The sequence below is a fragment of the Polypterus senegalus genome, chromosome 14 (genome assembly GCF_016835505.1).
Source record: "Polypterus senegalus isolate Bchr_013 chromosome 14, ASM1683550v1, whole genome shotgun sequence".
Classification (NCBI taxonomy): Eukaryota; Metazoa; Chordata; class Cladistia; order Polypteriformes; family Polypteridae; genus Polypterus; species Polypterus senegalus.
Window position 1 is genome coordinate 2,699,493 of NC_053167.1, and position 22,673 is coordinate 2,722,165.

General features: G+C 38.9%; 1 protein-coding gene across 3 annotated transcripts in view; it reads right to left on the reverse strand.

Moving 5' to 3' along the window:
- helz2a (helicase with zinc finger 2a) overlaps positions 1-22,673 on the reverse strand; it is a 120,447-nt gene that overhangs the window by 44,685 nt on the left and 53,089 nt on the right. For all 3 annotated transcript variants that reach the window (XM_039776603.1, XM_039776602.1, XM_039776601.1), the window contains 3 exons: positions 17,826-17,901; positions 12,458-16,037; positions 12,105-12,190 (listed from right to left, as the gene is read on the reverse strand). In XM_039776603.1, coding sequence (XP_039632537.1) covers positions 12,105-12,190; positions 12,458-16,037; positions 17,826-17,901 — 3,742 coding nt within the window. The remainder of the gene's footprint in view (positions 1-12,104; positions 12,191-12,457; positions 16,038-17,825; positions 17,902-22,673) is intronic.

A 22,673-nucleotide genomic window follows, 5' to 3' on the forward strand; every position in this document is an offset into this window, starting at 1 on the left:
TGGTAAAAGGTGACTGAGGGGGTGGGCATCACGAAGGGCATCCAGCCGTCAAAATTTCAGCTCCAAAACCCCTTTGAGTGGGAGTCAATGATAAGTTTTCTGAGGCAAGGGCCATTGGCCCCTTTGTTTTACCTGATCCCTCGACTACTTAAGAGGTCTACTGTGAAGTACCTCCAGGTCAGGCCTAGCCCCTGGGATAGTCTGACAAAAGCACCCTCTGGCTGCCCCGGGTATTTCTGCCAGACTCCTGGCCCATTTTTAACCATTTGCTAGACAAGTCTGCAGGGGCCCCAATAGCAGTCTCCTGCTGCCAGCAGTTAGAGGGCTGTGGAAGTTGCACACTTTTCCTGTGCATTTCTCAGTATCCTTCCACCATATTTGTATCCCTTGAATAATTCCAGGTCAGGTCAGGTTGGAGAGCATGCACTGATATAGTGCGTTGCCGCACCCATCACATGACGAAACAGCTTGGGATCCTGGTTGGCAATCCCCCAGGTAGAAACATGGTCCAGTCCCGCCCTCCTGAAATGACCATCTATCTGCCACAGCCAGGCGTTACGTGGGTATTCCCATGGCCTTGTCCAGCCGCTCAGGTTCTCAACAATGAGGATCCCGTGAGCTGGATCACCCTCAGAGAATCGTGCCACATGTTCCTTCACAATGCAGGTAATGTGCCTCATTTGGGACTCTGTGAGCAACTGCAACACAATATCCAGTGATGCATTATTCCAACATCTTCATCTGGCACCCCTTCCAGGGCAGGTTACAATTAACTTCCTCTCCTGGATGTGTTGCAGCATCTGTTGATTACACACTCCAATTCTTAATTCCCTTTATTGACATTCATAAGGTTTAGAATGAACTTCAAAACTCTCCCAATAAATTACAACCCCCTAAAAAATGTGTTTAGCTTATTTACTGTATCTTACTGAATTTATAAATGTCTAAATTTCAGATTATCTTGATGTGATGTTATCTGAGACAATGAAAGGTTAACCGGATGGACATGCTTGTTGGGCAGAATGGCCTGTTTTTGTCAGAATTGTTCTAATCTTCTAATAAACTGTAATTTCAATGTAGTTCCCAAAATAAATGAAACTATACATATGATTTGGTGGCTCTAGTAGTGAGTGAGAGACTCAAAATGAAAAATGGTACGTGGTTTAAACAGTACTGGACAGCTGTAATCATAGAGAAAGTGCTGGAGGATGGAGGCCTCATTGTGGAGCCCACAAATGTTTGCTTTACTCACTTTTACCTACTTGGTCATTGTGAGCATCTGCCTAATCTGTATATCTGCTATTGAGCACAAAACACAACAAAGGCAAAAGAAAACGAAACAAAATAAGGATGCACATGATAAAAGTATACCAATATACGTAAAAGATGGATCCATAAGCAATGGATGATCATATCAAGGAAAACCTTGCTGATTGTTTCATTAGACCTTCTAATAGTTACACTGGCATTGGCTTCTTTTTTGTGGAGAAGAAAGATGGTTTTCTGCAACCTTGCACTGATTATGGGAAATTAACAATGAAAGGAATGCTCAAAAATAATTGTTCACTGTCTTTAATGGCAGGTTATGTGGTCAACAGTGCTTATGAAACTGCATCTCCACAGTACATCTATGTATACGGTGCTACTACCAAATCCCGGTTAGATAAATGGGCAAAAGGTTTTATTCTTGACAAAAATGCTCTGTCACACAGTTAAGCTTTGTAGAGCACAATGGTAATCCAAGATGAACATAACCTCAATATAGAAATCCGAAGGAGAAGTCAAAAAACAGAGCACAGAGGTCAAAACTGCAGAATTATCAAAAAGCACAACCACTGAAAACCACAAGAACTTACCAAAAATCCTCTAGTGTATTCAAAATGAACCACATGGAACTATGGGAGGCACTCGAATGTATAGGGTGAAGGGAAGTTCCTGGAGGTAACAGGCAGGTTGCTCCCCTCCCTGGGGGACCACCCACAACACACATGGAACAAAGCCGAGGCATTGAAACATAAACACAAGCAATGGCAAATGAACACAAGTAAACCAGATACATACAAAAGAACCAAAAATGAACAAAAAGGACTTAAAACGTGAATTTGAATTTCAGCTAGGAAAAGAACTCTGGTTGAACCATTACAGCTGGTCAGGATTAAGCAGGCATGGAAAATGTAATGTATTCAAACCAATGCAAATGTTTTAAACAATGTCTATATCTGAACAGATGTATCCAAACCAATGTATATTTTCAAGCCAATCTAATGGAAACAATATAATATATATATATATATATATATATATATATATATATATATATATATATATATATATATATATGTGTATATGTATGTATGTATATATCTGAACTAATTTATATACTTATGAACCAATAGGTTTTTCCTGAACAGCCCTGTCATATAAATATATACTGCTCAAAAATATCTATGGAGGGACCTCTACAGGCTAGACAATTGCACTTTGACTGCCATTAGGTATCGGGATGAAATCCTTGGACCCATTGTCAGACCCTATGCTGGTGCAGTGGGTCCTGGGTTCCTCCTGGTGCATGACAATGCCCAGCCTCATATGGCGAGAGTATGCAGGCAGTTCCTGGAGGATGAAGGAATTGATACCATTGACTGGGCCCCACGCTCACTCGCCTGGCCTCAATTTAATAGAACACCTCTGAGTGGGACATTATGTTTCGGTCCATCGGATGCCACCATGTTGCACCTCAGACTGTCCAGGAGCTCAGTGATACCCTGGTCCAGGTCTGGGAGGAAATCCCCCAGGACACCATCTGTCATCTCATTAGAAGCATGCCCAACACCCCTGATATTGTTAGGCATGCATACAAGCACTTGGGGGCCATACAAACTACTGAGTATGATTCGGAGTTGCTGCAATGAAATTTCGTCAAACTGGACCAGCCTGCCTGCCGCATCATTTTTTCCCCTTTGATTTTTGGGGTGTCTTTGAATTCAGCCCTCTGTAGATGATAATTTTCATTTCCATCAAACTATGTGCCATCCTTTTGTTCCTAACACATTACCAAGTCCATATTAGTAGAGATATCCAGCAGGATTTTTTTTTCCCATTGAGATCTGTGAGATCTGATGTTTTTTAAAAGTGTTCCTTTAATTTTTTCAGCAGTTTGTATATATATATATATATATATATATATATATATATATATATATATATATATATATATATATATATATATATATATATATATAAAGCACCAATATATTTGGCTTTTTGTTTATAAATAGTTTTCTGAATACATATTACAATTTTTAGTATAGTGTGTCTCTGTAAAGGGGTGCACAAGTTGGACCAGGCTGTGTGGTGTCCTGGCTTCCTTATAAAAAAATAAATAAATGAGTTTTATTCTGTGTGAATCTTAGTGTTCCAGGGCCATAAATCGAACAAAATATGAAAAGTTAAGCCATTTGTAAACCTTGCAGTCAATTCCTGGCACAGTTCTATGGCACCATCTAGTGGATGCTGTGATATTGTCTCACTGAGTTAAGCTATCAAGAATGGCTGACGAGCTGGTTAAAAGCATTCAAGGTGCTTACCGCAGAGTAAAATTGTAGATCTTTTGCCATGCTATACTGGGTATATAGGATTCATTCAGAACAGGGCACAAGAATTACAGATAATTGGAAATCATAGCACATAGTAAAGGAGACAGCAGCTGTGCCATTATTCAGTTTTCAAATTTTCAAATTTGATTTAAAACTGCTACAAGTTGTATTGTACTGGCATCAAAGCTTAAAATTAGACCTGTCTTATCAAGAAATGGATTTAAATAACTGTCTACCATGAAATTGTAAAAGTTACTAATTACTTTTAGTCACTGAAAAATGCCACATTCACTTGTTCTCTTTTTGCCATATTCTGTAGAAGAGTGACTCAGCATGTGGTATTTAAAGAAATAATATTTCATTCGGTTTCATTATCGCTTGCCCCTATCATATAATTTGCATTTTTTTTTCTCCATTTCCTTTGTATTTTTCTTATTGTGCACATACAATGTTATATTCCAGCCAGGGCTACTCCTCAGACTGAGATTCAAATCTCATTTTTAAGTGTTTTTTTGTTCATTTTTGATTCCTTCACTTATGTTAATATTGTTGGTCATTTAGTGTCTGTATATCTATGTATCTTCTTTTATGTTCCATGTGTTTTGTCGGTGGTCCTCTGACAGTCAGGGCTACATGCCCATCACCGTAAAGGGACTGTCGTCAGCACTTGAAAGGCTGAGAAAAGCCCACAGTTCCATTGCGAATACGCTTGTGGTGGTGCCCTTTATAGTTTTTGTGTGTGTGTTGTTGTTATTACTCGATTTTTGACCTAATGATCTGTTTTTGACAACAGTTTTACTTTCAAGTATACAAAAAAATTTTTACCTCAAGATTATGATGAATCTCAGCATTTTAGATCTCCCTGAGTCCGAAAATACCATTTTTGGAATTATGTCTGTGTGTGTATGTAGACATGATAGCCTGAGTATGCTTTCAGTTAGGTCAACCAAATTTTGCATACAAATATTAGGTACAAAACGCAGATTTCTAGCAACTTTTGGGTTATTTCCTCTATCCAGAAGTGGTACATTTTATTTGCGCAGCTACAGACTCCGATTTATCCAACTTTACTTTAATAATAACTGTTCAATATATTATTAATTGATTTGTTGTTGATGATTCTTTAATGTACATAATATAAAAATATAATCCTTGTCTTGCAGTTTACTCTTCGAATATCCTTCCCTATATCTGAGTATACGAGAAAGTCTAGGGGCGACCACTCCCAATTTTTTGGATTTGTGAATGGGACGTACTTTGTATTTGCCTTGGATTGCTTTTGCCTTACCAGGTAAGTAATTTTGCCTTTTGTGCTTTGCAGAGTTTTATTCCGGTACAGAGCATTTTCTGTAATAGTAAATTTTACTATTTGTATGATTCTTAATTACCCTTTTGTTACTAGCTGGGGTTGGAGGGAATTTTCCCCTCTAGTTGGCATTTTGAGTCATTGTTCGGGACTTTTATGCTTGGGGACTCTTTAGTTCACACTATATGAAGGAGGAAAATAGTGCTTTTTTTAAAAATGTAAGTATAAAAAATATAAAAATATTGCTTAGATAAAAAATTTAGAGTAATCAGTTTTATTTCAGAGTTACTGTTACATACACACAGTGTAATCTATTGGCATGCTTGACCAATACACACCATGCTGCCACTTTCCAGTGGCCCAATTCTCACTCCATAGGTTATGTAAAATAAAACATCACAAAATATAAGTAGTGTCACACACGTGCGCCTGGGGGACAGTTCACAGGCTCAAATAGTGTTATTCGTCAGCCAGATCAGGGGTTGGCACTCTCACCTGATCCCCTCTCCGCTTGTTCCTCTGCAGTTCATCCAAAAGCCCTGCCTCTCAGTGACATCACCACCGATCCACCCACTGCTGACATCACTTCCGGTAATCATCTCCAGTACCCAGAATCCACTTTCCTGACTCATCACTGACTCCACCTCTTCCTCCTATCCACCATATTAATAGAGCCGACTCAACCTGCTAGTCAGTTCAGTTGTGAACTTTGCTTATGTAAATACATGTTTCTTTTTTTTTTGCTGATTTTTCTAAACCTTTTCCTGTCTGTTGCCTAATTTTTACCACCATAATAATGGGCAAAAGAGCCAAATTGCCTTTGGCATACAGTTTTACACACATGTACACTAAAATTTGTTTTGCATGTAATTTCCTAACTTCAAAATTCACTAAAAAACATTTAAGGGTTTTTTAATGACAGAAGGAAAGTAATGTTAATCCTTAGGTGATAAAAATGTATTGGCAATGATAGAAATTTTCGGATAAAATGAAAATATAGGGGGGAAGAAGATACTTATATATTCTTCCTCAGTCAGTGGTTCTAAATTTTGCTGTAAATTCAATTTCACTTCAACCCTAGGTCAGCAATCTATAAGTGTCAACACCTGTTACAATTTATTAATTCATTTAACATCACTGTTATAATTGGGTTTCTGTTTATAGCTTGATGTCTTTATTTTAACCAATTTCTATAATCTTATTTTTAGGGATTTTTGAACCTGTAGATTCCTTTACGAATAGTTTTTTTTTATTAGCACATTAGCACACTCTAGGCAAAAACAGGCCATTCAACCCAACAAAGCTCGCCAGTCCTCTTCACTTATTTCTTCCAAAAAAACATCATGTCGAGTTTTGAAAGTCCGTAACGTCTTACTGTCTACCACATTACTTGGTCGCTTATTCCAAGTGTCTTATCGTTTTTTGTGTAAAGAAAAACTTCCTAATGTTTGTGTGAAATTTACCCTTCACAAGTTTCCAACTGTGTCACTGTGTTCTTGATGAACTCATTTTAAAATACAAGTCTCGATCCACTGGACTAGTTCCCTTTATAATTTTAAACACTTCAATCATGTCTCCTCTTAATCTTCTTTTGCTTAAACTGTAAAGTCTCAGCTCTTTTAATCTTTCCTCATAACTCATTCCCTGTAGTCCTGGAATCAGCCTAGTCGCTCTTCTCTGGACCTTTTCTAGCACTGTGATGTCCTTTTTGTAGCCTGGAAACCCAAACTGCACACAGGATTCCAGATGAGGTCTCACCAGTGTGTTATAAAGGCTGAGCAGAACCTCCTGTGACTTGTACTGCAGACATCAAGGTGCTATATAACCTGACATTCTGTTAGCCTTCTTAATGACTTCCGAACACTGTCAGGAAGTCGATAGCGTAGAGTCCACCACAAGTCCTAAATCCTTCTCATAAGGTGAACTCTTGATTTTCTGACCGTCCATTGTGTATTCAAACCTAACATTTTTACTTCCTATGTGTAATGCTTTTACTGACATTAAATTTCATCTGCCACAATTCTCCCCAAGCCTGTATGCTATCCAAGTCCTTCTGTAATGATATAACGGATTCCAAACTATCTGCTAATCCACCTATCTTGGTATCATCTGTTAACTTAACCAGCTTGTTACTTATATTCCTATCTAAATCATTTATATTTATTAAAAATACCAGCAGCCCTAACACTGACCCCTGTGGTCACCACTCTTAACATCAGCCAGTTCTGATGAGGCTCCTCACACCATCAGCCTCTGTTTCCTGTGTCTGAGCCAATTCTGCACCCATCTAAAAACATCGCCCTGAACTCCCACTTCTTTTAATTTAATGCCCAACCTCTCATGTGGCACCTTATCAAATGCTTTCTGAAAGTCCAGATAAATACTATCATCTGCTCAACTTTGATTGTATCTTTTTGTTGCCTCCTCATAGAATTCCAGCATGTTAGTAAAACACGACCTCCCTCTTCTGACCCCATGCTGACTGTTCAGAATAACTCCTGTCCTTGCTATTATATCATTACCTTTACATGTGGTTTCATTTTTTGGTGCCTGTTGACCTCCATCTTGTACTTTAACAATCATTAGACTCCTGCTGTTAGAACAGCACTTTGCATTTCCAGGGCCATGTCCTCAAAGGTCGTGACCCGTAGTTACTTGACATGACGAGTTAAAAGATCGGCTAATAGTCACTTCCATATCAACGCTGCAGAGTCAAACCCTTTTATATGTCCTTTCCTTTAAACTGTTCTTGTTCGATTTTTGTGGTACTGATCTTTACACGTCAGTTTTTGTGTCACGTCTTGGCTTGCTGTATGTGTCTTTTGATTTCCCTGTTTTTGACCCTTTCTCTGTCTCACATCGATATCCTGATACTCACTGAGCTTACTGATCGGCTTGCTGACATAACCATTAATGTATACTTCAGAATGAATGTTATATGAATATTGTATATAATTATACAGACTCTGACATCTTAAATGCCACGCCGCCACCTAATTGTTGGGATTTGACTCTCACGTTTAATTTTTTGAAATGGTTCTTGGGGCTGTTAAAAAGATTTACATATCATTTTGGTGTTTTTTAAGACACAGGAGTCCATGGGTCAGATTAATATTTTGTTACTGTATGTTTGTCATTTTATTTTATTGCAGTGCTGTCTTGTATTTTTTATGGTTGCCACCATTTTGGGACTCTTTTTTTTTTTTGATGGATTCTGTGTTCTTACTCGAGAGTCATGTAGGGCCACGCAAACAGACAGAAGAAAGAGGATTAAAGCTAATTTGATTCCGCAGACTTACTCAGCATGGGTTGGGAAGTTAACTTGGACCAAGGCCCCATATAGCAGGAGTAAGAGAAGGGTAAGTTGAGTGAGACAGATGGGAGGTGTGATTCTGCACTTTTACTTTGTGGTGCTTGGTGGGAAATTTGATGTGCCACCTGCCAGGCTGATAGGGCTCAACACCTGTTTTGTGAGACTATAGGATTTCTTTTCATTTTTTTAGTTGCTCCTTTTGGTTCACTTGGCATTAATCTCTTTCAATTGTTTATTCATTGAATAACTCATCTATTTTTGTAAACCTTTTCTTTATTCATTGAATAAATAATCTATTTTTGTATGCCTTGGCCTCCTTGTCATCCTTGGCAATTGGTATGTAAATGTCCTTTTTCACATTTTTAGGGTATTTTAGCGGGCTGTGATTTGATTTATATATCAATCAAATGTTATTTTATGTTTAATTTTGACCACTCTTGGAAATGTCTGCAGGACTCTAACATTGAAAAATGGTAAGGGTACTGTTTAAATATGAACAGAGTTTCAAAGATGAGAAAGTTGTTATGAAGAGTTGTTCTTTGAATGAAGTCAGGGCAAAAATGTTAAGTGAAATTGTTTATTTACAGTGGGTATAGAAAAGAATCCCCCCCTTCGAAATAGTCCACTTTTGTTTTTCCTTTACAACCTTAAATGAACACACAAACTAATATTTTTTCCATCTTTACTTACTCAATGCAATCCGTAACACCCAAGTGAAAGATATCACAGCTACAGTTCAGAAGAATTTAAAAAAATAATAAACAAAAAATATTGAGATTAATAAAGGATCACCTCTGTCCTAAACTCAATCAGGTGTCAGTGACCACCATTTCAATTGCAGACCATGGTTACTGGCTCCCTTCCACCTGTGATCAATTGTAATCCGTGTGATTAGTGAAGCTGTTCCTGCAGCATTCATTCCCTTGCTTGGTAGTGCAACTGGCAGCAAAGAACTGACTATGGGTGACAAGCCACTTTCAGAAGATCTCCGGGATAGAGTTGTGGACACACATAAGGCAGGAGATGGAGATACAAAAAAATATCAAAGGCTTTATCAATCCCAAGGAGCCAAGTAAAGTCCATAATAAAGAGGTGGCAAGTGTGTGATACTACTAGGACCCTCCCTGAATCTGGTTGTCCCTCCAAACTGGATGGAAGAGCAAGGAAGAAAACGGTAAGAGAGGTTACCAAGAGGCCAATAGCCACTTTGAAGAAGTTACAGGATTTGATGGCAAAGAGTGGTCATTGTGTGCAGGTGATAACAATTTCACAAGCGCTCCACAATTGTGGCTTGTTTGGGAGGGTCGAAAGGAAAAAGCCACTTCACAAGAAAGGCCACATGAAGGCTCATTTGAGCTTGAAGATTCTGATGCCAAGTGGAAAAAGGTCTTATGGTCAAATGAGAGCAAAATTGAACTATTTGGCCTCAATACCAAACGGTACACCTGGCGGAAATCCAATGCAGCTCACCATCCACAACACATCATACCTACAGTAAAGCATGGAAGTTGCAGCATCCTGTTGTGGGGGTGTTTCTCTGCTGCAGGGCTTGGGGCTCTCATTAGGGTAGAAGGAAAAATGGATGGGGCAAAATACCATCAAATTCTTGAGGAAAATCTGCTACCCTCTGCCAGAAAGTTGAGAATGGGCAGAATGTCCAACTTCAACATGACAACATCCCGAAGCACACAGCAAAATTGACCACACAGTGGCTGAAGGAGAAAAAAGTGAATGTCCTTGTGTGGTAATTCAGAGCCCAGACCTAAATCCCATTGAAAATCTGTGGAAAGATTTGAAGATAGAAGTCCACCAGCCCTCACCATCCAATCTGACCGAACTTGAACAGTTAAACTGTAAAGAAGAGTGGGGCAAATATTACTCAATCTAGATGTGCAAAGCTGATAGAGAAGCATCCCAACAGACTCAAGGCTGTCATTAAAGCAAAAGGTGGTTCAACAAAATGACATTGACATTGGGGGGTGATCCTTTATTAATCTCAGTAGGTCTTGTTTTTGATTTCTCCATAATTGTTCTGAACTGTAGCTGTGATATCTTTCACTGGGATGTTATAGGGTGCATTGAGTAAGCAAAGCTGGGAAGAAATATTTTTTGTGTGTGTTTTCATTTAAGGCTGTAAAACAAAAAAATGGGAATATTTCAAAGGGGGGGATTCTTTTCTATACCCACTGTATATTCACTGTTCCATATTCTGATCAATATAGAGCTACAGAGGACCTGAGCCTGAGGCCAGTGACTCATTAAAATACAGTAGAGTAATACGGGACAAATTTAGCTTCACCTGGAAGTGCTCAAGACAATGGGAAGAAACCAGAAAATCCAGAGATACATAGGGAGAACACGGAGATGTCACTCAGGCAATGGCTGGGATTATCTGAAACCAAATCATTGGTACTAATCACTTACCAAGTGAATTCTTTTTCAGATAAAATAAAGACTGTGTATTGCTACAGTGATAAATAGGTATTACTGATCATAATGATACAAAATAAGGAGAAGGAACAAGAATAACAGTGATCAAAGCATTACCGATCCTCAATAACTGAGCATTTAGGTAGGAATTTGTATTTCTGGCAGTTGATTATTGCTTTGAGTTATTATTGTATTGTTTTGAGTTATGTACATCAGGTTAGATTTTGTTATTATTATTCTGCAAAGAAACATTTTTTTTTACAATACTAGAACATGGAAAAGTTTTGACAAGAACAGACCATTCAGCCCAACAAAACTTAACCACCCTATCCACATAATTTTTCCAAAATAAAATAAAGTTGAGTCTTGAAGGTCCCTAAAGTCCTAATTTTTACCAGACTACTTCATAATTTATCCCACATGTCTACGGTTTGCTGTATGAAGAAAAACATTTAAATTTATGTGCAAAATAAACAAGTTCCCAACTGTGTTCTTGTTGAACTCATTTTAAAGTAATTCCTTTCATAATTTGAAACACTTCAGTCATGTCACATCTTCATCTCCATTTGCTTTAAGTGAAAATGTTCACCATGTTTTTCAGCCTCTACTCATAGCTCATACCTCTCAGTCTCAGAATCAGCCTAGCTGCTCATCTCTGGACTTTCTCTAGCACTGCTATGTCTTTTGTGTAGCCCAGAGACCACCAAAACTGTGCAAAGTTCTCCATTGCATTACAGAGCTTAAGCACAATCTACTTTGACTTGTACTCTACCTGTCAAGATATTTGACCTGACATTCTGATAGTCTTTTTAATGGCTTCTGTACACTGCTGTAATGTAGATAGTGACAAGCTTACTACCACCCCAGGTCCTTCTCATAAGGGGCACGTTTCAGACCTCCCATCGTGTGTTTAAATCTCACATTTCTGCTCCTGTTTCCTTATAATACCATACCTTTCCATACATTCAATTTTATTTTGGATTATCTTCCAAAACATCTACTTTGAGCCAATCCCAGCCAACACAGGGCGCAAGACAGGAAAGAAACCTCGGACAGGGTGCCAGCCCACCACAGTTTGTTAGATTTAAGCCTATTTAATCTAGACAGTACTTCTCTCTCTACAATTTCCAAATCATGAAGTACTTCCTTAGTTACTTACTGTTAGGAGGTTATTCACTTCTTCACACATGTAAACTTTTTAAAAATACACGCTTAGCGTATTTGCTGTTTCACTGTCTGTATATTTCAATTCACCCTTAGTGCTTTTGATACACTTCACCTCCTCCATGACCTTTCTTTTACTACTAAAATACTGAAAACATGCTAATGGTCATCATTCACCTTTTCTGCAATATTTCTCTCTTACTGCCTTTTAGTGCCCTGAATATCCTTTGTAACAGTTGCTCTCTTGCTATCTTACACCCCAAGGTTAGCCGGCTGCTGAATATAAATGTCTTACGTGTAGAAGAGGCTGAAATCCCAAGTGCAATGTTCTTTACAAGTTCATTAGCCCCTGCAAGGTTAGTGATAGCTTGGTCCTTACGTCTGGAAACAGAAGAAAAATACAATTAGTGTGTTATCACCACCCAGCTCACTACATGGAATATTTTCTGCTTGCTTTACTGTACAGTCCAAACTTTATCTCTTCAAATATAATCAGCATTTGTCAAATTACATTTCCGAAATGATCAATTTACATGATCTCATGCTGGACTGATTAGGCCTGGAAAATGTATAAAGATCTCAAAATACTTTCTTTTAGGCAGTGTATTGTTTGCTGCAAAATCAGAGAATTTTAAAATTCATACTCACACATCTGGAAGTAGTTTTGGGATTAACTCCACAGTGAATTTGGAATCTGCCTGGGATAGGCATTTTGGAGTGTCTTCCATAGAGGTCTGATTGATTTTGAAATGTACTTCAATGTAGCCAGACGTTTTAGACTTGTCCTCTGTACTTGTTGTTACTCCATGCGCAATCCAGGTAAAGCAGGAAGGATCCACACATTCTGAGCTCAGATCTTGGAACTCTGTCGAGTCATTGCCTCCCTTCCGTAGTTTCAGGTTCCGTCTCCGGATGCACAAAAAGCATTTACTAAGATCACATTCAATGCACCACTCCTTTTTATATTCTATTGGCAAAACAAAGCTGCCTTTGAGGCAATCTGAGCACTCTGTGGGCAAATTTAAATCCATATCTTCAAGGATAATGGAATCATTTTCTTCAACTGAACTTATAGCAGATTCCATCTCACACAGTGGTTTCCATATTGTTTGGTATTCTTTTATGTTGCGATAACGGGATTTTGATGCACGGATAGCATATTTGGCGAAGCACCTGATGGGGTCATTTGAATGTTCCAAACATATATCAAATTTTGGATTTAGGTTCAAAAGTTGAACAGTAGGAACCAAGAACCCACGCTTGATGGTAGGTGACATCTGCACTTGAAAAATATCTCCACCTTTCAGATTAACTGAAAGATTAATATAGTGCTCAGTCATAGCTTTGTTTTGACTATGGATATGGGTTTTTGGTGTTAGTTTTGTTAAAGATGCCATTCTGATTCTTTTGACAATATCCACAACGTTCTCAAAGTTCTCTGCCTTCAATGATTGAATGATATCTTTCCAAGTTTCAGACTTCAGGATGGTTGTGTGAGCATTCGACTGATAACTTTTTATTTCATCATGGATGCCGGGGCTTTCCATTGAGTAGAGTCTTCGAGTCCATCTTATTGTGGTGTATTGTTCTACTTCATTGAATATTGGCTGGTCCATCAGTTGCAGGTCTCTATATCCTATATAGTGTACATCTGCTAAAGATTCTTTATTAAATGGAAAACAAACCCCAAATCTACTCATTTTAGAATCTATACTGAGCACAAATGCAAGTTTTTGTACATTTTGACTCTTGAGCTTTGAGGCAAAATTTAAACTTAAGATCTTTTTTTCATACACTGAAGCATTCTTATGCTTCTTTGTAAACTCTCTGCACAATATGTCAATATCTTGATTGGAGTACTGAAGTACACCTTTGCAAATAGCCGAGTGAAGATGTCTTTGTATGATTATATCCAAATAGCGGCGAATAGGAGAAGATGCCCAGGTGTATGAATCCAGCTGCATGGAATAGTGTCCAAGTTTAGAAAGTGGGGATGAGTTGGAGCGCACTATGTATGATCTCCCAAGGAGCTTCCTAAACTCAAAAATCACTGGGAGCAATTCTGGGTGGATGTCATCTGTTGTGATGATTTCAACAATCTTGTAGAAGTTCTTTTTCCGGACGGCACACTCAAGATGATTCAACACAGAAGTGAGAAGACAAAAAGTGGTTTTTGGAAAGAATGGTTCTGTTTTTATCAACTGAGAAACTCTCATATCCACACTTTTCAGAGCACGTGTAGAGTGATTAGGAACATTTTGTAGATCTGCAGATCTTTTTTGGCTTACTTTTGTTTCATGGACAGGTTGGCCACTAGCGGCTATTCGATAGGAAAGGTGAACAGACAACTCTATTAGGTGACCATATTTATTTTTCAGTTCTTTAATCTGTTGTGGATTGGGACCAAACTGACATCTCAGAGGAGTAGAGTTCTTTGAAATGTCTTTACGTGTCAAGTATTCAGCCACAAAACTGTTGTACATGATCATGAGCTCCTCCACCATCTGATGGGACCGTCTTTTACCTAGAGAGCATTCTTCTGTTGGCTGATCGTAGTACCTGTCATCCAGAAGCCTACACTTTCTGTGCACTGTAGAAAAGTGATAAGCTACAGCTACGCAGTCTTGCAATGAGTCAAACTTAAGAGAACTTCCTTCGATCTGTTCGATGATCTCCTCTGCTTCTTCATACGAAAAGTTTTTGTTTGATTTTAAGGTTGCCAATGTAAATTTTGCTTTAATAACTCTGTCATCTTTTTTTGTTACTTGAATGAACAACGATATGACAGGTCGATCCATATTGGGCAGTAGGCTACAGAGATTTTCACTGAGCTTGCTTGGTAGCATTGGAACTGATACATTCTTGAGAGAATAAAACGTACATCCACGTTTTCTGGCATCTTTGTCTAGGGCACTGTCCTTTGGGATAACACTTGCTATATCGGCGATGTGAATTCCAATTTCATAACAGTCTCCTAAATCTCTTACACTGATTGCATCATCCAAATCTTTTGAATTCTTTGGATCAATGGTAAAGGTGCAGTAGCTGCAAATATCCAGCCTTTTTCCCCCATTAATTGAGGAAACTTTATATTTCTCTACCTCAGTGATTACTTCATGAGGATAACTCTTGTTCAAATGGTATTCTAGATTTAGAGCTTTAATTCCTTCTTCTAGACCTCTTATAACAGGGATAACATCAATTATAACTCCTAGAGGATAAAAATATTGCTTTTTCCACTTTATAACTTCCACCACATATAGCATTTGCCTCTTTGATTCTTCATTTAATTTTTCCTGTCGGACTGTGATCCAGTTTCCCCTGTCATACTTTCGTATCGGTATAACATTCGGATTGTTCTTATAACTCGGAGTGTATATTTTGCTGACACAGTGATCAATAGGTGTCATTACTTGTGTATCATAATTATCAAGCATGCAGACAAATACCCTGGGAGTATCGCCTTTTTTCAGTACTCCAATAACTTTTCCGAAAAGTTCATTACTGCCATTGTCATTAGTAAAGATTTCCACAACAACCTGATCACCAGGAAAACACCGGCCAATATTCTTCCTTCCTTTGATTTTAATGGTCTGTGTTGGCTGCTTAAGAGGTCTAGCATTAGCTGACTCATAATTTTCAAATTCCAATTCACAATGTTTGTATATATCAGGCTGGCTAATTAAAAGATGGCATAAAGGATCTTCAGAATCATTATCAGAATAAAGGTCCTCTCTACTTTCTCGGATCCCTGCACTTTCATCCAGACTTTGGCCTGGCATTACATTGACCAGTCCTTCCTCTGTAACAGCCACTTTAATATTCTTGCTTTCATCCAGTAACTCTTGCAATATTGTATCTTCAAGGGTATCGTTCAGTTCCGATGAACATGATTCTGCATCACTATCATTATCAAGCTCATCTTCTCTCTTTAAAAATTTTGCAATCTCTGCTATGACCTGGTCGACATATTCCTTAGTAAAAGATTCAGGGTGAGCTGATGATTTTTCAATACACAAATGAATATAATTTGCCCAGATCTTGCTGCAGTTTCCAAAATAACAAAGTGCGGCCGCATCTCCGACTACAACCACTAATGACTGGGCTCTTGTCATGGCTGTATTCAAAGCTCGGGCATCATTAAAAAATGATAGATGTTCTAATTTTGAGGATAGCAGACTCTGCCGAGTTTGTACTGTGGTGATTATAATCACCCTAAACTGGATCCCTGAATAAAAAAATAAATAAACACAAGTGAGAAGAGAAGTACACACAACATTTAATGTTAAAAAGAGAGCAAGTAAGTGAAATATTTTATAAGGATATACATCAACAGCAGAACTACTCAAGGCAATACTACTCTTTGCTCTCATTTTATTCTGTAACTAATTAAAATGAATTAAAACCAATAATAAAAAACTGGTAAGAGAATTACACTTAATAATACTTACGAAGAATGCAGTTTCACCATTGAGTAGATTTTGATTTAAATATTTGGTAAAATAAAGCCTTATTCAGATCGGATTAGCTTTATGACAGGACGTGGGATAAGGCAACTAGTTCTGGAGGACCTCCATAATTTTATTCCGGTCAGATTTTCTCACATCAGTAACTTTTTATGGACTGTGCATTCATGCCTCAGAAAGAACTAGAGAATCTTTTACCTTGTAAAAGAAGTCTGTAAAAAATAACCCCAGATTAAACTAGTCTTGCATGAATCAACAGGTCAGTAAAATTCCATCATTTGAGAGATTCGGATGGGACTGAAATTATAAAGGTAGACAAGTAATAATTACATTATTACCCACTTCATCCAGGGCCTGAAGTGGATTGTAATTGAACTGCCAGTACTCCATGTTGTGACATATACAATTTATATTGAAAAGTGGAGATGTCCCTTGGAGGTTTGAACAACCATACTGCTGTTAAAAATAAGGGTTGCTAGTGTGTTCAGACCTGATGGCACTAACTGGTATGAATACATCAACTATGGGGAATGGGGAAATGTCGGTTGTGAGTGCTGTGCTGGACGCTTTTCCGACCGGGATGCTGTAATGGAAGGAGGCATAACCTATCAGGGATGGGACTGAAGCAATATCCATTACAAATGGAAACATTAATGGATAATGTTGGGGAGTTAGTGCATCAAGGGCAGTTCCTCTCGCAGTACAGTAGATGGCAGTGCTCCACTGGCTTGGACCAAGTAAGGATGCCCACAGAGATGTATGGGAATCATAGTTTTGAGGGACAATCCTGTCAGGGTCTTTGGGTGCTGCCAGGGAGTGCTGCAGGGATAGGGACTCGCTGCTTCAGGAAGCTTCTGTTGGGCTATGCTCCAGTACCGGAAGTAATCCTGGATCTGACATAAAAGTAAGCCGTCCAGCCTCCTCCAGGGAATCAGAGTCAGGCAGCAGAAGGAAAAGCTCACCTGAAGGTGGAAGCGGAGGATTGTGTATTGAAAGGTTGTGCCTTCATCTGTAAAAAGAACATCTCTATAAACATAAAATCCAATGTCTGTCTGTCTGCATGTCTGTCCACTTTTTACAAGAGAACTACTTAACAGATTTCGTATAATTTGCTTGAACATTGCGATTGATTTTGCGACATCTCTCATTGCACTAAGAATCATAGTTTGTTTGCAGGAGCGATGTATTCACGCTAATCTGAGACAGAGGCTGCGGGCCAAGTGTGACGTTAGGAGAAGGGAGCTAGGTGGGGTCCTCCTCATTGCCCTGTTTCAGTACTACACAGGTGAAGCCGTGGGGGATGGTTAGTAGTTTATAAAAATCAAACCTTTATTTTGCACCTGGGACAGATTAGAGTGGTGTGTCTGGGGTTTTGGGGCTCAGTGGCACCCCCTGTCTTTTACATAGTGGAGTACTGGGGCATATTGGCCCACTTCAAGCACTGACTTTACCCCTCCTCCTGGTGTAAAACTAATCCAATGTGAATAGGATTCAGAGACTAAAATGTTATTATTCTAAATACTGATAATTATATACACAAAGCCATTTACCTTGAATATTTCCCAGATTATCTACAGTGACACGTGCCAGATTCCGTTTTCTTAATTCATTTCTCATAAGATTTACCTGGATTGTTGTGGAAAAAAATAGCGCAGTCAGACATGACATTCTTATTAGTACTACCTTAACACAAGTCTTCTATAACATTTCTTAAACGTAGATATGTATGAAAGTACACATGTTGTGCCCATTTTTACATCAATTTTCTATTCCATGTACAGTGGACCCTCGGGTCACGAATGTCTCGGAACTCGTACAAATTGGGTTACGATCAAAAAGTTTGCATCTGTTCACAACCACACACTCGAGTGACGAACAAGCCAGTTTCCCGTCCAGTTCGTATGCGCCGATGATTTCCGCACGTGTTCAGTCTCTCCCTGTGCATTCGCTGTGAACTCTTTGTGCTGTATTTCGTTTCCACTCTGGTTTGTTCATGCTGGTGATTTACGCATGTGTTCAGGCTCTCCCTGTACAATGCATTGTTCTCGGTCAGATGTGCATCTTTACCTCAAAACTGTTATCTCTTCTCCACCCAGTTCCTCCTCACTTCCTTCATGCCAGAACTTGACTCATGCAAGGTTAGTTTTCTTGGTTGTTTATGGTTAGTTTTTGCATAAATTACGAATTTTTCAAATGTTAATTTTTTCCCTGTGTTTAAAACTCATTAAAAAAAAGTGTTTACAGCGATCGGTTCATACGGCTATAGCGTGAACTCCTGCAATGGTAGTTTTCTCTGTTCAAGGTTTTCTCAGTGTTATTTAATGATTTTATATTTAGTTTACTATTACACTGTGCATTCTATGGTATAATTAACTATTTTTGTGCTTAAAAATCTTTAAAAAATATATATTTACATACAGTTCGTACGGTCCGGAACGAATTGATTGTATTTACATACAATCCTATGGGGGAAATTACTTTGGGTCATGACTAAATCGGATTGTGGCCAGAGTTTTGGAATGAATTACAGCTGTGACCTGAGGTTCCACTGTATCTAGTTCATCATCACTGGGAGCTAATGCCAATCCCAGCAGTGCTGGGGACAAGGCTGGAACCATTGAAGGGCTCATGCATGTGCCTACTTGTGCTCACTCATGCAGAGCAAAATCAGAGTTGCATTTAACCTAATATGCACGTTCCTAAAATAAAGAGTGAATGTGAATATTCCATACAGACAATGACGGAGCCTGATTTCAAAGCCATAACTCTGCTGCTCTAACCACAGTACCACCCTATTCATACTTTAACATTTCTGAATTTCAATTAGCCACCCACTGTCAGTCCAAACTTAACAGAAGGAGAGCACTTACATGTTCAGATTCTCTTATTTGCCAAAAAACTCATTAATCTTGGCACGTGGATGCCAAGAAATCTCAATCCTGGCATGGATTGGCTCAAGTAAGTGGGAAGTGAGAGGGAGCTGTTATCTCAGAACCTTCGTGAGGAGTGGGAGACGTCAAATTGGCATGGGGGGGGTGGACACAGAAGTTTGAGACAGAAGTAAAATTTCAGAGCAGGACTTTTAATTAAGGCCCCTAAAAAAACAGAAATAGATTCTTTTGATCGGGAAACTTAGACAAAAATATGTAACTAATTTTTAAAGCTTCAGAAAAGCTCAAGAAAAAGTAAATGTAAACATGAGTTACAACAGAAGTGACTGGCGTGAAATTCTACATTGTGGTCTACTGGCAAAGAAACAGCACCACTCAGGTTACAATGGTAGTGTACTGGTGAGCATACTAGCCCCTTTAGCAGGGAATTTGGGTTCGACTGCCACCCACTACATTCAACACTTTCATTAATCAAATATCTGCTTCAGCATTTCTGTCAAGGCCCTGAGCCACCCCACTTTGGGACCACATTGTCTTTGGATTTCTTTATTGCAGTTTGGGGTCACAAGTGTGAATTCTCTCCATTGCATCACTATCTTAAACTGCCAGTCACTGTTTCGTTGTCATATTCTCCTAAACAGTAGTTGTAAACTCACAGTTGAGCCAAATCTCACAACGAATCAGGATCACCGATCAAAGTCTACACAAAATCATTTTTCCCACTTGAAATGTACAAAAGTAGAGAAAAACAGCAATATCAAAATAAATAAAATTTACAATGACATCTGTTTGCATGTATGTAGGTTTGTTTGTTTGTTTTTTTCTGGCATTGCTTAAATATAGACATATTTTCATGAAATCTGGAAGAGTGCTCAGGAATACTCCAACCTACAGTACTGGCTATATGGAGTCTCCATGCAGTGAGAAGGAGTTTATTATTGTCGAGTTTCTGTTATGGAACACTAAATCACTATTTTACAATGTCAGAGGCTATCTTTGGGAAGGATTTGTCGAAGGTGAATAATAATCTAACTGGATAAGCATGGAGGCAGAACAACTGACCATGATCTTAATACGACATGATAATGGAGAATCTGCAGTTGTACATGAATTTTTGAAGTATCTGGTGGTTCCAGACTTCTGAAATTTCACAATTATTGAGGCAACTGTGTTCCTTGGAACACTCAGCACTTTAGAAATGGTTTCATGACCTTGCTCTAATCTATTCCTCACTAAAATTTGATCATGGAGGTCTACAGGGAGTTCCTTGAACTACACGGCTTGGTTTAGGTTCTGACATGCAGTGTGAATTGCGAACCTTAGATACACAGGTACACGTGGGGCTTTCTAAATTGTCCGATCAATTTAATTTGCCACAGGTGGAATCTAATCAAGTTCTAGAAACATCTCAAGGAGAACTGAAGCAAACCCCTGGCCACAATTTGCAGGGTGACAGCAGAGGGTCTGGATCCTTGCATGAACTACAGATTTCAGTTTTTCATTTTTAATAAATTTATTAACCTTTCAGAAAACAAGTTTTCACTTTGTTATTATGGGTTACTTAGTGTAGATTAAATGGGCAAAAGGATGAAAATGTATTCATTTAAAATTCAATCTACAACACAATTATGTGTGCAGAAGGTGTCACGCACGTGCAAGCAGGAAGACGTTGTATGGACCAAGCAAATGTAATTCCACACCAGGCCTGGGGGTGGCGGGGTGCACTAAACCTTCTCCTGTTGTCTCTGCAGACCAGCCCTGGGAAAACCTGTCTGACTCAACATCGAAGATGTCACTTTACGGTTCCGGTGCCCAGGATGACGTCACTTCTGGCTCCAGCACCCTGAATGACATCAGAAGAAGGTCACATCCGGTTCCCCTATGTCACTTCCGCTTGGAGCACTTAAAACTGCCATTTTGCCAAACCCTCAGCAGTTCATGTCTGGACTCCAACAGAGACACTTCTGTCTAAAACCAAACCCATTACAGCCAGGGATAATATACGGGTGGCTGTCCCAAACCTTTTTAAGTGTGTCGAGTCTGATCCTTTCACAAAGGTCAAGGGGTCTGCATACTTTCTTCATCCACAGTAGGTTGGCCTGATCTGTCCAGCTGAGCATGTTATCACCATGACCATCATGAACATCATTAGGGTGAGTGGAATGAAAGTGAAGGGAAGTGGATTAGGCTGTTTAATACAAACGAGAAGATGAAGGAAGGACTGAAACAGATTAACTAAAATGAATAAGAAAAATGTTTCTTGCCTGTATTTTATTATTTCTTTCTGAATGATTTTTAATGTATTTATTTCTTTACTTGTAACGCATATGACAACATCCATTTCATGCTAGGGGAAAAGTTTACATCTACCTTACAAATACAATTCATCCCAAAACAAAAAAGGTGCCGTGCTAAGTTACCCATGAAGGCACCCTGAAGACAAAGAAGCCAAATGTTATGGTCAAGTCAGGGTTCCTCTTCCGCTCATGTTTAAAGTGAATTCTTTTTTGTCTTCTTTGTTCTCTTTACATCATTCACTGTTTTCTATTGTTTTTTAGATTAATCTGTTCATTTATTATTTGTTTAATTAAAAATGTTCTGTTATTTTTATTTTATTTGATTATTACATAGTGTCTATGTGTGTCTTGCAAATTTCTTATGTTTCTCGTATTTCAGTGGATCTCCAACAGGATCCCTACATGGACCTCGTGATCATCAGAGGAGACTGTGTACAGAGGGTGCAGACCTATAAATACCTGAGAGTGCAGCTGGACTGCCAATACTGATGCTCTGTACAAGAGAGGACAGAGCCGACTATACTTCATTAGAAGGCTGGCGTCCTTCAACATCTGCAATAAGATGCTGCAGATGTTCTACCAGACGGTAGTGGCGAGCGCCCTCTTCTATGGGTGGTGTGCTGGGGAGGCAGCATAAAGAAGAGGGATGCCTCACACCTGGACAAACTGGTGAGGAAGGCAGGCTCTATTGTAGGTACAGAGCTGGACAGTTTGACATCCGTGGCAGAGCGACGCACGCTGAGCAGAGTCCTGTCAATCATGGAGAATCCACTGCATCCACTGAACAGGATTATCTCCAGACAGAGGAGCAGCTTCAGCGACAAACTGCTGTCACCGTCCTGCTCCACTGACAGACTGAGGAGATCCCACACTATGCGACTCTTCAATTCCACCTGGGGGTAAACGTTAACATTATACCAAGTTATTGTCTGTTATGCATTTTTATCACTCTTTAATTTAATATTGTTCTTTATCAGTATGTTGCTGCTGGAGTATGTGAATTTCCCCTTGGGATTAATAAAGTATCTATCTATCTATCTATCTATCTATCTATCTATCTATCTATCTATCTATCTATCTATCTATCTATCTATCTATCTATCTATCTATCTATCTATCTAACAGGTGCGGCCACCCATCCATCATAGTTAAGGGACTGCCCCCAGGAATACAAAGGTGGCTGGGAATTGAAGTCCAATGTGGCTCATTT